Source organism: Betta splendens, chromosome 2, assembly GCF_900634795.4.
Source record: "Betta splendens chromosome 2, fBetSpl5.4, whole genome shotgun sequence".
Taxonomy (NCBI): Eukaryota; Metazoa; Chordata; class Actinopteri; order Anabantiformes; family Osphronemidae; genus Betta; species Betta splendens.
In genome coordinates, this window is record NC_040882.2 from 3,039,778 (window position 1) to 3,053,611 (window position 13,834).

At 39.6% G+C, this 13,834-nt stretch overlaps 1 protein-coding gene across 2 annotated transcripts in view; it reads right to left on the bottom strand.

The window, feature by feature from the left end:
• LOC114845644 (zinc finger protein GLI2-like) overlaps positions 1 to 13,834 on the bottom strand; it is a 67,053-nt gene that overhangs the window by 12,219 nt on the left and 41,000 nt on the right. For both annotated transcript variants that reach the window (XM_029133912.3, XM_029133905.3), the window contains 3 exons: positions 12,755 to 12,860; positions 5,926 to 6,128; positions 4,534 to 4,716 (listed from right to left, as the gene is read on the bottom strand). In XM_029133912.3, the coding sequence (XP_028989745.1) occupies positions 4,534 to 4,716; positions 5,926 to 6,128; positions 12,755 to 12,860 (492 nt within the window). The remainder of the gene's footprint in view (positions 1 to 4,533; positions 4,717 to 5,925; positions 6,129 to 12,754; positions 12,861 to 13,834) is intronic.

A 13,834-nucleotide genomic window follows, 5' to 3' on the forward strand; every position in this document is an offset into this window, starting at 1 on the left:
GATAATAAACACGTCATGCCTTCCACAGTGATCCTGCATCCATTAATGTCCGATCCACAGACATGGAGACTCTAAATACTCTCGATCTAAAAGAATGACTCCTGATATGTAAGGCATCACTCTCGCTTCCCCTTGTCTTCTAAAGACACATTGTTTGCAAGCGCCATTTCCGACCTGAGGCTTTAAATTGTTGAGAAGCGAGCAAGCTTGTTTTTCTCCAGTGGGAGGGATCAGTGTGATTGATGCCGAAACATCCACCCAGCGACATTTAAATCCCAGTCACAGGACAACTCTATCAATAAGTGTTCAAGATTGATTCACTGCTAATATAAGAAACAATTTGTTCACAGTGATAGAAACTGAGTTTGGCAGAGGATATTACAGAATACATTAAGGTCTCATCGACATAAAGTGTTCGACAGACAACAGCATGACATCCTCTTTAAAGTCTTCCAAACAAAAGGTGCATTAACTCAATGGGATTTTGACATTCAGGTTTAGATTAAGATTCAGACAAAACTAATAAATCTTCCCACAGTAATTCCTTGTAATTACTTCAGATAAACATCACTGGCTTGTACTTCATGATGTTAAATGAGGGCAATTTAAAGAGAATTGATTTCAACTGCAAGTAGAAGTATGCAGAGTGACCCGATCAATATCAGCTCTAAAATGTAAAATAAGATAAGGAATTCTGCCCTCAGTTTGACTGATCTAAACTTGTAGTTGTACAATTAGTCTATAAAGCCCTTAATGTGTTATGGTACAATAATGTGGTTTGCATATAAAAGAGAATGTTTGTACTGTAGGGAGTGGTTGAGTTGGCTCGTTTAAACGTAAACCTTTTTCCAGCTAACCTCTAGCAGCAGCAATAAAGCTAAAACAAAGAGAAAGATAGCTAACAATTTAGCTATATTCAGAACTAATCAACAAACAGCAGCTCACATTCCAAATGAATGGTTTTGCACTGCTTAGGGTGGTAGCCAAACCACATCACCAAACCACCAGAATCACATTTTCAATTCCGTCACATACTTTCAGAAACATTCTTTTTTGAAAAGAAAGTCTGACGTTCACTTGCAGTGGTGAGATATTCAGTTTCAACTAAAGATCTCTAGAAATTGGTACTTTGAGAATTGTGGAGAGGGAGATCTCCTTATCCTGCAACATATGGTATTTGAATCATGATTAAAAAAAACCCACAGAAGTAGAAAACATCAGTGCTTTCTTTCTTGAGGGATGTCTCGGCTCAGGAGGTTTACTACCAGCAGCATTCACATTTAGGCAGCTGGCGTCATGGGACACTAATTTGGACATTTAACCAGCTAAAGTTATGATGTAGCTCAGGTGGTGAGGACGGGGGTGGTGGGGCTCTTCTCTGGCTTATCAGTGATTGTGGCAACTCAGACAAAGCCGTTCAGGTCTGACAGCCGTATTCATCTCTGTTACTTCCTCTCACCTCTGGGGAGATGTGTTTATTAATGTGCCACTTCCCCTGATAAATGGACCAATGGAATTGCTCGGCTCAACTCACCCCCCCCCCCCCTTCCTCATTGTGATTTATATCAGCAGTCGCAACTGGGAGAGTCGGGTAGGAGAGAGGGGGAAAAGGATTGGTTTGGAGTGTGTGTACACAGCTCCTGTTGCTACTAAGGAAACCAAAGAACCACAGGAATTCTCAGTGTGTTCTGTGCTTTGCATGGTTTTATATACTTTGCACAAATATTATAACCCATATTGCATATGTGTATTCTACAGTAGCTCGTCTGAGAATAAAAATAGATAAAAGTTCATAATTGCATTGCATTATAAAACAAAAGCTGAATTATTTTGCATGTTTTACAGTACAGTTGATCTTTGCCGCCAGCAGCCATGTCCACTGCTTTTAGTTACTGTACTTAACAATGACATTTTGGCAGAACGTCGCAAAACATGCTGTACTGTATGTCTGTTTTGGCTTCAGCTTGTTTGGGACAGCTGAAAATTAAGTGATGACAACTTTAGTGAGCCTGGTAGGCCAGCGTCATGCTGCAACCAGCCTACCATCACTCTCAGCAGCACACCACAACATTGTCGACTCCCTCGACACCCTTGCACTCTGTCTGTTAAACCTGGTGGAAAAGTGCAGTTTTTTTCATTTGAGTGAATGTGCATCTGTTTACATCTGCTTCAGACATGCTTCACAAGTTCACAAGTAACATTGCATCACTTGTTTGGTTTAGTCAGCATATAAGTGAATCCAGTACTTGTTTTAATCATATCCTCAAACTTCTTTGTCTTGGCATACAGCCTTAAAATGAATAATTTAACAGTTCTTCCCTAAAGCTCTACCTTCCCCAAATTTAGTACAACATCCCGTACAGCAAGATTTTACTACAGCAAATGTTTAGTCTGAAAAATCTGTTGCCCAGCTGTTTCCACACTTTTGATTTGTTGGATTTTTATGCCACTTTAATTTATTAAAAATAAATAAACTTTATTTATGTGTAGCACCAATATGATATTAGAAAACCAGAGAAGATTGATAGAAAATAGAGAATATAATGCTTACCTATATTATGTGATAAAGAGACGTGTAGAAGTAACTAGTTACTTGGTAGTATTCGTTTAATCAAGATATACGTTTAGATTTACTGTATATAGCCATAGCCTATGGCATTAAGGTCATAGTATAAAAAACTATTTCTAAAAAACAGGAAGCAAACAACTAAAAAGGCCTTTTTTGTCAGTAAATAACGCTTCACTGTTTTAGTACTTTCATCCCTCAAACCAACATTCACCTACACATCTGAATGAGACAGACAGAGCAGATCTGTCGATGTGAAATTGAAATGTAACATCACAGAGACTCAGACAATATTTGGAGTTACTCTCCACATCAGTCTCCCCTTCAGACACGGCTATTGTTTTAAGGTGGTAGGAAACATGCAGAATAATGTAGGCCTTCTTTACAATCCAAGGAATATACTTGTATTGTATAATATATATACCATGCGATGGAATTGTAATAGCATTATCACAACAATAGATGGATGGAAAATCCTTCCAGAGGATTTGCAGCGATAAATATCACCAAGGAGCTGACACCTTAAGGCCATTGATCGTTTGAAGTTATTTGACATGAAAAATGTATACAAGGAATTATTTATTCATATGCCTCCTCTGTGATTTTTGTTTCATCACCTACCTCGACTCAATACCTTTATAGGAATTTCATTCTCCCTAATCAGTGTCAAAGCATTTCATTCAATAGAGGAGGGTAAGCTAGCAAAGATGCAATCTTCCTTTACAGTAGCTGCATAATGTGGGAGCATGCTCCATTGTTGGTGGACTTGCACAGCTGCAAGGTAAATAGTCCTCTCATTAACCACTACTACAGTAGGGAGTCATAGCCTGTCAGTCAACTGCTTTATTTATGTCTGCACTTACTGAATACTGTAAATATTAACAGCATCCCAGTTGTCATGTTGGTGCTTTAGTGTAGAGACGGTAAACATTTTCATAGAAAATTTGTCAGTAATTTACACATTTATGCTGAGATAGAAGAATAATGATGCAATTAATGAATAAAGGAAAATAATCACTAGATGTAGCGTTTTATCTGTTAAAATGTTTTGTTGTATATATAATATTTACATAAAGCTTGTTTATTTCCCCAGTCTTGCTTTTTCAAATGGAGTCTGCTTTTTTGCCCAGGTCTAATTAGGATGTAGTCTACTCATGGTGGGTAATCGCTGTTTATTTTTATTTGTGGTTTAATATGGCAAGATTAAAAATAAACCTAAGCACTAAAAATGACAGCAAGAATGATAATGATAACAGTAAAAATGGTAGCAGAAAGTAGCCTGTGTGCACACAACCTGCGAGAAGGAAAGCCCACCATGTTGACCCAGTCCTCTTCCTCAACAGGGACAATGCAGAGCCCACCCCGGTGGTCAAGCCTCATTGCTTAAGGGTCCTCAATGGTTCCACAATGTGTGGGAGGCGAGCAGACAACAGGTACAGCATTTGTGCAGGTGCATGAATATGCCACTAGTGAAACCAGAATGATGAGTGGCTGACTATTCCATCTGAGTTCCAGCAGACAGGACGAGGAAACCCAGGAGACACAAGGCTGTGAATCACTAAAATGGACTTTTACCATTCTTCTAGCAGGAGCAGAGAGAACACCCGGACCAAGCACTCCACAGCAAAGCCACGACAAAGCCCCCCAATTAAAGGACCAACCCTAAGAATTCAAGCCTGTGTGCACACAGCCTGCGAGCCCACAAGGAAAGCCCCCATGTCCAAAGGGGAAGCCAGCCCTTTTGGTCGGCTTTCCAACAGCAGCGATGCAGAGCCCATCCCAGTGGTCAAGCTGCTTCAGGGACCTCAATGATGTGGGAGGCATCAGGAGGAGTCAGAGGACGAGAACATCCAGGAAACAAAAGGCTCATAGTGAAACCAATTACAGTAGGAACTGTTAACATCTGGACTGGCTAACCTGCAGAGCTGCTCAAACAGCTGAGACACTTTTTATTCTCAGTTACTCACCATCAATGGGGCTAAAATACTCAGACAGGTGGGCCCCTGTGGTGGCTCCAGCCCCCTGCATGAACAGCTCACTAAAAGGGCTCCGGTGGCTGGTCCGCAGGTGATAATACTCTGCTGGAGTGGCCCCAGGATGAGGAGGAGGAAGGCCAAAAAGCCCATGGTCTTTCAAATGCTCATGGGACACTGTGGCAGGAAAGAAATGGGAGGATTAGGAGCAAGGAGGGAGGGAGATGAAATAATGTTACAGACTAACAAGGGAAGTTATAAAGTGCAACAAGCTAGCAAAGTCTCAGATACAATACATTTACCCTGGTTAACTAACAGGGTTCATAATTACAAATGATGAGACTTACAGGCTGCTAGACTTGCTCACTTGCAGCAGAAATTGAAAAGCATTGGCTGCTGTTATTAAAGTGGAGATTAGGCCTCCCAAAACACAATTAGATTAGCTTCAACATCATTGTCATTGTGCAAGGTACAATAATAATACAATAACAAATATAATTGAATGTTAATGGAATTAAACACACTAATGCAGCAAAACCAGATGTAGACATAGACCATGACAGGATGTGGGAGTGATGATGAAAGGTCTGCTGAAAATATTTAAAGCTATTCGGAAGCTATTTGCATTCCATCCACTACAACTAATCTCCCCATCCGTTTTTCTTTGGGACGCCTTCACTGGCAGATCTCATGTGCGGCCTCCTATTTAGATTTATAAACCTTGCCACATTACCACTGACAGATTGTTAAAGAAGATTTACAGTATATCCCATTGCTGTGCTCTAATCTAAATAAAATCAATTTGAGTATTTGCTAGTTCTCTTTTAGTTTTTAGCCATTTTATTTCTTAGCATTATAAAGCTTAAGCTTACAGGTCAAAGTTCTTCTGTTACAAGGTCAGTTATGGAGTGGCATTTGTTCACACTTCATTCAAGTCCCTGCAACCTTCCGAGTACCATGAAAACATTTGTCTTTGACTGCTGCAAAGGATTGTCTTATAATGCAGTTACAGAGCACTGGGTTCTTCCTAACCCTAATCCAAATCAAAAATTAAAATGAATGTGCATAAACCTATGTTTTCAAGTGATGAAAACACAGCAACATACAATAAGGAATTTATAGATTTTAATGAGTATCACTGTTAATTTCACAAATTTTACCATACCTGGCATGAATTCACAAACGTATTTACTGTTCTACAATATATATGTGTGTGTGTGTGTGTGTGTGTGTGTGTGTGTGTGTGTGTGTGTGTGTGTGTGTGTGTGCGTGTGTGTGTGTGCGTGTGTGTGTGCGTGTTTGTGTGCGTGCGTGCGTGTGTGCGTGTGTGCGTGTGTGCGTGTGTGTATAGTGTAAACAGGGTCAAAATGGGAGTTGGCAACTTACAGTCGGTTGGGCTGAGACCTCGGGTTGCTGAGATCATAGATAAGGTGGGGCTGCCATGCACAGAGCGCAGGTAGTGCTCCATGTGCGGGTTGATGTATTGGTGAGGCGGGCTGAAGGGGGAATCACCATTTGCCACTGCGGCTTGTGAAAGGCGAATCAGGGAGATGTCAGAGATGACAGGGCTGCCAGCCAAAGCTGCAGGTCTGAACAAGAGGGGAAAAGTTCTTAATCATTTTAAACATGTTTGGAATGAGTCAAAAAAGACTCATTTTGCTGAGTCATAAAAGCTGCTTTGTGTTCAGGTCAGGTCAGGACTAAGAGCTGTCCGCTTCTGGAACCAAGACTCTCTGTGAATAGGAAATATCTCGAAGCAGGATTTTCTGCACTTTAAATTCTGTGTGCCATCTCTAAGAAACACGTTTTGAACTACAGTACCTTCCTACCTGTCAACCGTCTCTGACAAGTGTCCCAAGTAATACTAACTGCTAACCTGACGCTCTTAACCTCCACATCCATGTGTACACAAATAGCATTGAGAGTGAGATCACGTCTAACAGGGCTCCTGTGACAAGCATTTGAAGTAGCACATTCAAAGGAAGAGGTGAGATCAGGGTAACAGAAATGAGTACAGTAGATCCATTCTCCAGATTACACGTGCATTCACAGAGCATGGGTCGGTGTCGGTAAGTTTACTCATCTTTGGAGACAAAATGCTGTGGGATCAAATCATCAAATGTCTGTGAGTTTTGGAAAATTAGACTAATAATTGAATGTAGAGCTGACACTGTAATGAGGAGGGTTGTTCCTGTATCTCACACTATGTATTTATAGTAATTTGAATGTCTTTACTTTTTAGATTTAGTTTATAGATCAGTACCTTCCCATAGAATATTCTGTTTACCGATAGAGTTAAACGAAAAAACACTGTACCTTGAGGTCATACATAGCAAGATGTTAGCCAATCCTAAGTCTGTCTCCAACCTGGCAACTTTATTATTTACATTATATTTTTATTAAAAAATGCACTCTTCATCTGTACCATCCAGTAGCCAACAGAGGCTTCACTAACTCGCAGTTTGGCTGCTGGATTGCATCACAAGTGAGCCAGTGTTGTTCTTTCTCTTTGTGCAACAGATAAAGATCTTAAACATAATCTAAAAACATAATCATACCCTCAGTCTGGTTTAATATTTAATGGTCTTATCTTGTACCACCCTGCAGGTTGGCCTTCTCTGTCTTTGAATCAATACTTGGAGGGTTTGTTGACCATGATAACAAGCTCCTCTACCAATCACAGTCTGATTCATATGAAGACTATACATGCAGTAATTCTGTATATCCAGCATGAAAAGTTTTGTTTAGGCATAAGGCATAGGAGGGCACACTTGAAATGAACAGGGTGAATAAATCATACCTTATTCAGAAAAGGGGCCGGCTCTAGGTGAGTTTGCTGGGCAAGCACAATACCCAGGCTTCAGAGTGTATCAGGGTTTGGTGCCAGGCAGCTGTCCTCAAGACTTGAAAACAGTGTCACTAACACATTCCCCCACTCTAGCACAAAGAGTCAGAAGCTCTTTTGTCTGTTGTGTATGAAGCTGCATCCTGTTCAGTGCAGTGTGTTCATAGAGCTCATTACAGTTCAAATGTAGAGACAGAATATCATAACAGAAACCAAAAAAATAAAATGCACTGCATAGAAAAAGCAGGAGAGAAGACAAGATGCTGCAAATACAAATACTGTTCTGAACTGGAAGCAGCAGAGCTGAGCTCTGAGACCAGACCAGTCTGGCATCACGTTATGAACATTAATAAGATAATTAAGTTGTTTTGTAGCCTTGGTAAGGGGGAATAGGCAGATATCTAACTACTGTACACTAATTTGAAAAGGTAAGTCATACAACACTAGCCAACACCAGTTGGCAAGTGGCATAGTCCGTCTTTTATTCTTGCAGCTTTTGTGTTTTTTCACTTTGAGCACTTTTGCGGAGCGGAGCACAAAAAACACTCCGCTTGAAGCAGTTACAGATTTGCAGCCCACACAAGCTTCTCTTGTTTGATTACAGTATGTTATAAACAGGACTGGACTGATCTAGAACAATCGCTGTCAGTATTGCACTTGATCACTTGACGTGGTTTACCCTGTTGCCATACAGTAAATACTGCTCAACTGGTCAGCCTGCTCTTACTGCATCTTTTTCAGTTTAACTGAGCTCAGGTTCAAAATGGAACATGACACACATTTTGTTTGCATTGATTATAAGGTCTGAAAACTAGTGGGGATTGTGATGGCGTATTTTGTTTATGTGTGACTAAAATAGCTGCCCAGGAACATCAGCTTTGTTAGCACTAGACCATGGTGGATAAATGATTGTGTCTATATCCACTGAGCCAAAGCAGTTTACTGTTGCTTATGGTGTGTGTACACTATGTAATATCTATTGGTAAATGTAGTTGTAAAGCTTAACCCTATAGTACTCATTCATTGTTTTATTATGTCATATCTGGTGCCATCTGTTTATACCTTTAAATGTACCAAAATAAAATACAAAAACCCTCAAATCTTTGTTGTTATTGTCTTTGATCACAAAGTTCTAATCGTGAAATTAAAACTTTCAAATCTGATCTCGTTTAAAACAGGAGTTTTTCTGTCAGCTAGAAGTCAGATTACTGTATAAAGATTTGATATATTCAAGGTGTGAGAGGACGTAGAACTAGAATGCATATAATACAGTCTCTTTTGGTATGTTCTATACTACTACACAATGTATGTGTGTGTCTTGTGACACCAGTGACACCAGAGATGAATTACAGTGTGACAGCGAGTCTCGTCTCCAGTGTCAGGCTCAGGGAGCTCTCTGATTTTGATAAATCACATCGTCCAGCTGAATAAACTCCCACTGTAGGTTTATAAAACCGCTATGTGAAGCAGATGCCTCAAACACCCAACATCCTCCCCCCTGTACTTGTTTGCAAAGGAAGAAATGACCTAGATACAAACAAACAGATGCTGCAAATCATGGCCTCCTTAAAGTAATTTTATCATCTCAATCCTCCAGTTGTGTCTTTTAAGCTGGATGGAGATTTTTTTACTTACATATTGTTCCTGTGTTTTTATGAAATTATAATTCAAAACAACAGTTTTGAAAGAAGAGTTTCTGTAATTCTCTAAAAAACTACGAATGCAGCCCTATAGCAGATAATAGCTGATCCTAGAGCTGAAGTCCCTTTTTTCTTTGTTTTCGTATCTTGTTGATGAAGTCAGTTTCCTGCTGTCCCCTGCTTCTCCCTGGTTGGGGAGGGGGGGCTGTGGCTCTAGAGGAGCTGTGGGCCCTGCCTGGGGCCGCACGGGCAATGGGTCAGAGGCCTACCCTCCCCATGACTGAGAAGTGAATGGTGTGGGTGTGAGCATGTACAGTATGGTAAAGTGCATGGCTTCACGTATGATGTTTGTGGAAGTGTATTTGGTAGTGTGTGTCAATGTACAGTATGTGGTGTGGTTGGTGTATGGGGGGGTCTGTTCTCCACTCAGGGTGCGTGGATCTGCTGCCTGGGTGGTCTCTTCTGCTGACTCCACCAATTGCTAGCCTTGTGTTGCAGTCCCGATGCGGTTCCAGGTTATGGTCGCTGTTCATGCAACGCCTGCCTCATCTTTCTGGCGAACGTTACTTCATAGCTTTACTAACCTTGTAGTGGGACACTCAACACCAGAACCAATACATGGCTTCCTAAAACACAGCCCCATTTTACATTTAGAGTTTAGTTTAGAAAAGGGTGAATAGTCCCGCAGAGGATCTTAACACCAGCACACTACTACTACTACTACTGTACATGAAAGTGGAATTGCTATGTGTGTCTACATGGCAAACAGTTGTGATTGTATCAAGATGCTGGTATAGTTTGTCTCCATTCTTCTTATCAGCAAGAAAAATTAGGCAATAGCATCCGAGCTGAGAACAGAAAGTAGCTTAAATAATGTTACTGTAAGTTGGATGCCATGATGATTATTTGTTCATATGTGTAATTAATGATTGTTATATTATCAGTTGCTGCTTGAAATCACTATTCACAGCACATAAGCCTGTGTAAATCTGCTATCATTTGGTTCATAAACTTAGATTTGTGCCCACAGGACTACAGTATGATCTTGAAGTGCCATTGGTGCTAAACACATCATCCTATTTTATTCATGCCATGGATTTCTGTCTTCATTGTTCTCACTGAACACTATAGGTGAATACAAACCATGTGTCTCTCATCTTTTTGCGCTTTAGTTTACAGGCCACCATTTTTTTTACTTGTGTTGTCGTATGAAACAAGCTTTAAACAAAAACTTTCAACTTAGATCCCACAAACCAATGGCAGGACACAAACTACATTACATTCCAGACTTGTACTTTCGCTCGAGGTCATTTGGTCCAAACTTTATACCAAACAATTCACCTGCATTTATTTGGAAATGTATTGATTACTGTTAATAACCTCTGCTTATTTTTTGACTTTTGCATCAAGATAAACTCTCTATTGTCATACTGAAGAATTGCAGCAAATGCAGTATAAATGTCCACATCACACACCTAACATAAATGTGACTTACAGTACACTGGAAATTCTAGACAAGTTCCTCACAAGTACACTTCTACATCATGTAGAATGCTGTAGAATATAAATGGATAAAGATACCCTGTAAATATTTGATCTAATTACACAGTAAGCTGGCCTGTAATTTAAAGCGTTACAAAAATATTTAAATAAAACACATTTCTGTAACAAGTGGGTTTGCTTCTGGACAGTAAGATATCTGTAGCTTTGAGTATAATAAACTAGATTGTTGGACTTTTTCTCAAATTCCAGAAGTTTTACTGCCTTGGGCGTCTTACTTTAGTTGATGGTTGTTTTCAGACTTCTTTCAACTCACAGAGGCCATCACAAAAGAAGTAGGGTTCCCACTGTGTCCTTATCCTGCCTTGCTTGGTCTCAACTGCCTTGTTGCACTGTCACAGGCGATGTTATCCGGTATAACAAGAAAGAAAAAGGAGGCTCCCTCTTAGCTACTTTTCATGACAGGCTTGACAAAATAACCAGCCTTCTCATTATGGTATATGCAAACAATGATAAAGGGGACATCGCAGAGATGTCATGTTAAACAATCAAGGAGGGGACCTCTGACTCACTGCCAGGAGTGTATAATAAAGTGTTGCACTAGGCGACAAATGACAGCACACTTAATTTGCTGTGCAATGTTCCTGTAATTAGGTGAATTTGGCACAGGCAGGGAGGAGCGACAGCTAGATCAAGGTCTTGATGAATTAGGGGTCCACTGTCAAGATCAAATCACATTAATCAAGGTGGCTGAGTCCATGGACAACCACCCCCCTTTCCTCCCCTCCTCCAACCTCCACTTTTCCAGCCGGCGTGATAAATAGCCCTGCTTTCGCGAGGCGCGAAATATGCATCACCATCAAATCTCTGAATTTAAATGTAAGACTACTATTTGGAGAATTCTATTGACTTTTTTTGTCCTGGCACCAATTTTTCTTTTGTGATAAAGCAACTTTGAACAGCTCCTTTAGAAACTTGCTTCTGCTTCTTCATATACTTCATACACACAGGTATATGAAGTATATGAATTCATTTTTATAGACCTTTAGGCAACAGAGGTCTAAAATTAAATTTCAAAATTTAAAAAAAAGACAAACAACACGCAGGCAAGGACGCAGGCACATTCTACACATTGCTGTTAATAACACAATCTATTTGTTTTTTTTGCAAACTGAATTTCCCAGAGAAAAATAAATGGTATTGCATGTTTAACTAAACCCAACAGCAGCCTGGCAGTGGGACTCACCACCAGCACTGCACCTGCACATGAAGCCTCTACTGTGACCTCTATACTCTTAGAGTTTAATTACCACTCTAGCCTGGGGGCAACACAGCCTGCACTACACAGATTAGCTACACAACAAGCCTTTAATGAATATAAAAAGGTACTGGATGGAGGTTAGATGTATTATGTCATCAGTGATGGATCTGGTTCTGTTGATCACTGCTAATGGAGTAAATTGTAGATTGATAGAATCCAAACAGCATTTTCTGTTGTTTTTATTTATCTAAGAAAGAAACTGCAAAATAAATATGTACAGTTCTACAATTACTGGAATGTATTTTTTTTACAGTTCACTTAAGCATTTGCATTTTGTTTCTTTTAATGGTTCACTGGGAAATATAGTGTTTTTCAATTTAATCAGCAAAATATTAGAACAACAAACGTAATTATGATTAGTTCAAGATTAAGATTATGCATTGTAACCACTGAGTCAGGTTTTTGTCTATTATGTTTGATAGCAAACTAAATTGTAAACCACAACAATGAATACAAATTATATTTGTATCTATATTATTTATAGCTTAAATACTAGACATAAAAATATGCAGGAAAAAAGCAGGTGTATATATATATATATATATATATATATATATATATATATATATATATATATATATATATATATATATATATATATATATATTGGTAATATATTTCTATCTATATTTATAGATTCAGCAAATGTGAGAATAAAAGTAGCACTTGAACACACTGTCAAGTAGTACTTGAACACTTCCTTCACAGCAGGCCATCAGCACAGTGTGTCACAGGCTTTAAATGAATGCCAATACTAACACTATTTTGTAATTGGATTGTATGCTGACTCAATGCAGATCATCTGAATGTTCCGTTTAAAAGAAAAACTGCCTCCGTGCTGTTGATTCAACAAACAACAATCTGACAGTTACTGTAAAACCTCTCACAGATGAAAAGAAGGTTGCTTACCCGTGCATGGCATGGAGTGAATGTGGTTCATAGTAGTATCGTCCCTCGTGATGACGTAAGTCAATTGGAATTGGCGTGTGGAAGGTAGGGAATATTTGGTGGGGGGCTGCAAGGGCACAAAAGAAAAGAAAAAAGGAGTTAGTTGAGGAGGGAAAAGACTTAAAAAAGCTATTTCAAAGACAAAAGGGCTACAATAAAGCAGTGTGAATGTCAGAGCAAGAGTGCTTTCGTGTTAAACATTGGCACTATTTCTCAAGAGGAGTGGAATAAATATGTAATCAAAGTCACCCTAAGAAACCCTACACCTTGAACATAAAAGATATCCAACATGGCTGTGGACAAAGACCTGCAGCTAGATGCTCTTTAAACTAGATGGGAAGAGCGACTGTGAAGATGTAAAATACAGTCCTGATTCAAACCAGGACTGACAATACTGAAACACAGCTGGCTTGCATTCTTCTGACAGCACCCCAATATTTTGGTACTCGAACTAGTTATCCAGTTACAGTATAGTGTTTTACATTCCCTAAGCAGCAGGACAGAAAATACATGTACAACTAGCTATTCACTTGTATGTACAGTAATAGGTTTTTAGAATTCTTCTCATCATTTAGGTTTCCTTCAACATAATGCATTTGCCATGATGTCATATCTTTGATTTACAACCATATAAATGAAACCTTTTGTGTTTTTTAGCTAAGTTTAAATAGCCATGTTTCTTATTAACATTTTCCTCTGGTTTTTACTTTGCAAAGACTTCAAAAGTTAGCTTAAGCTAAACTTTGTCTCTTTCTTCATACATTTCTCATTTTAGATCCTGTTAATTACAACCTGGTATGTCTCTTTCGTGAGCTGCTGGATTGGAGAGAACAAGAAGAGAAATCTGGAGAGCCAAGAGGGTGAGGTTAGCCAGCTCATCTCGCCACTGCATTACAATTCTCCCTGTGTCACACCGACATGCTCTCACACTCTAGTGGGAATCTTGCCAGTGACCTGGGATTTAGGAGCAGAGGGGTCATGGGCACGGATCATTATGTGTTCTCAGGCAGGAATAACGGGGCCTTGCAGGGCTCTCAGGAG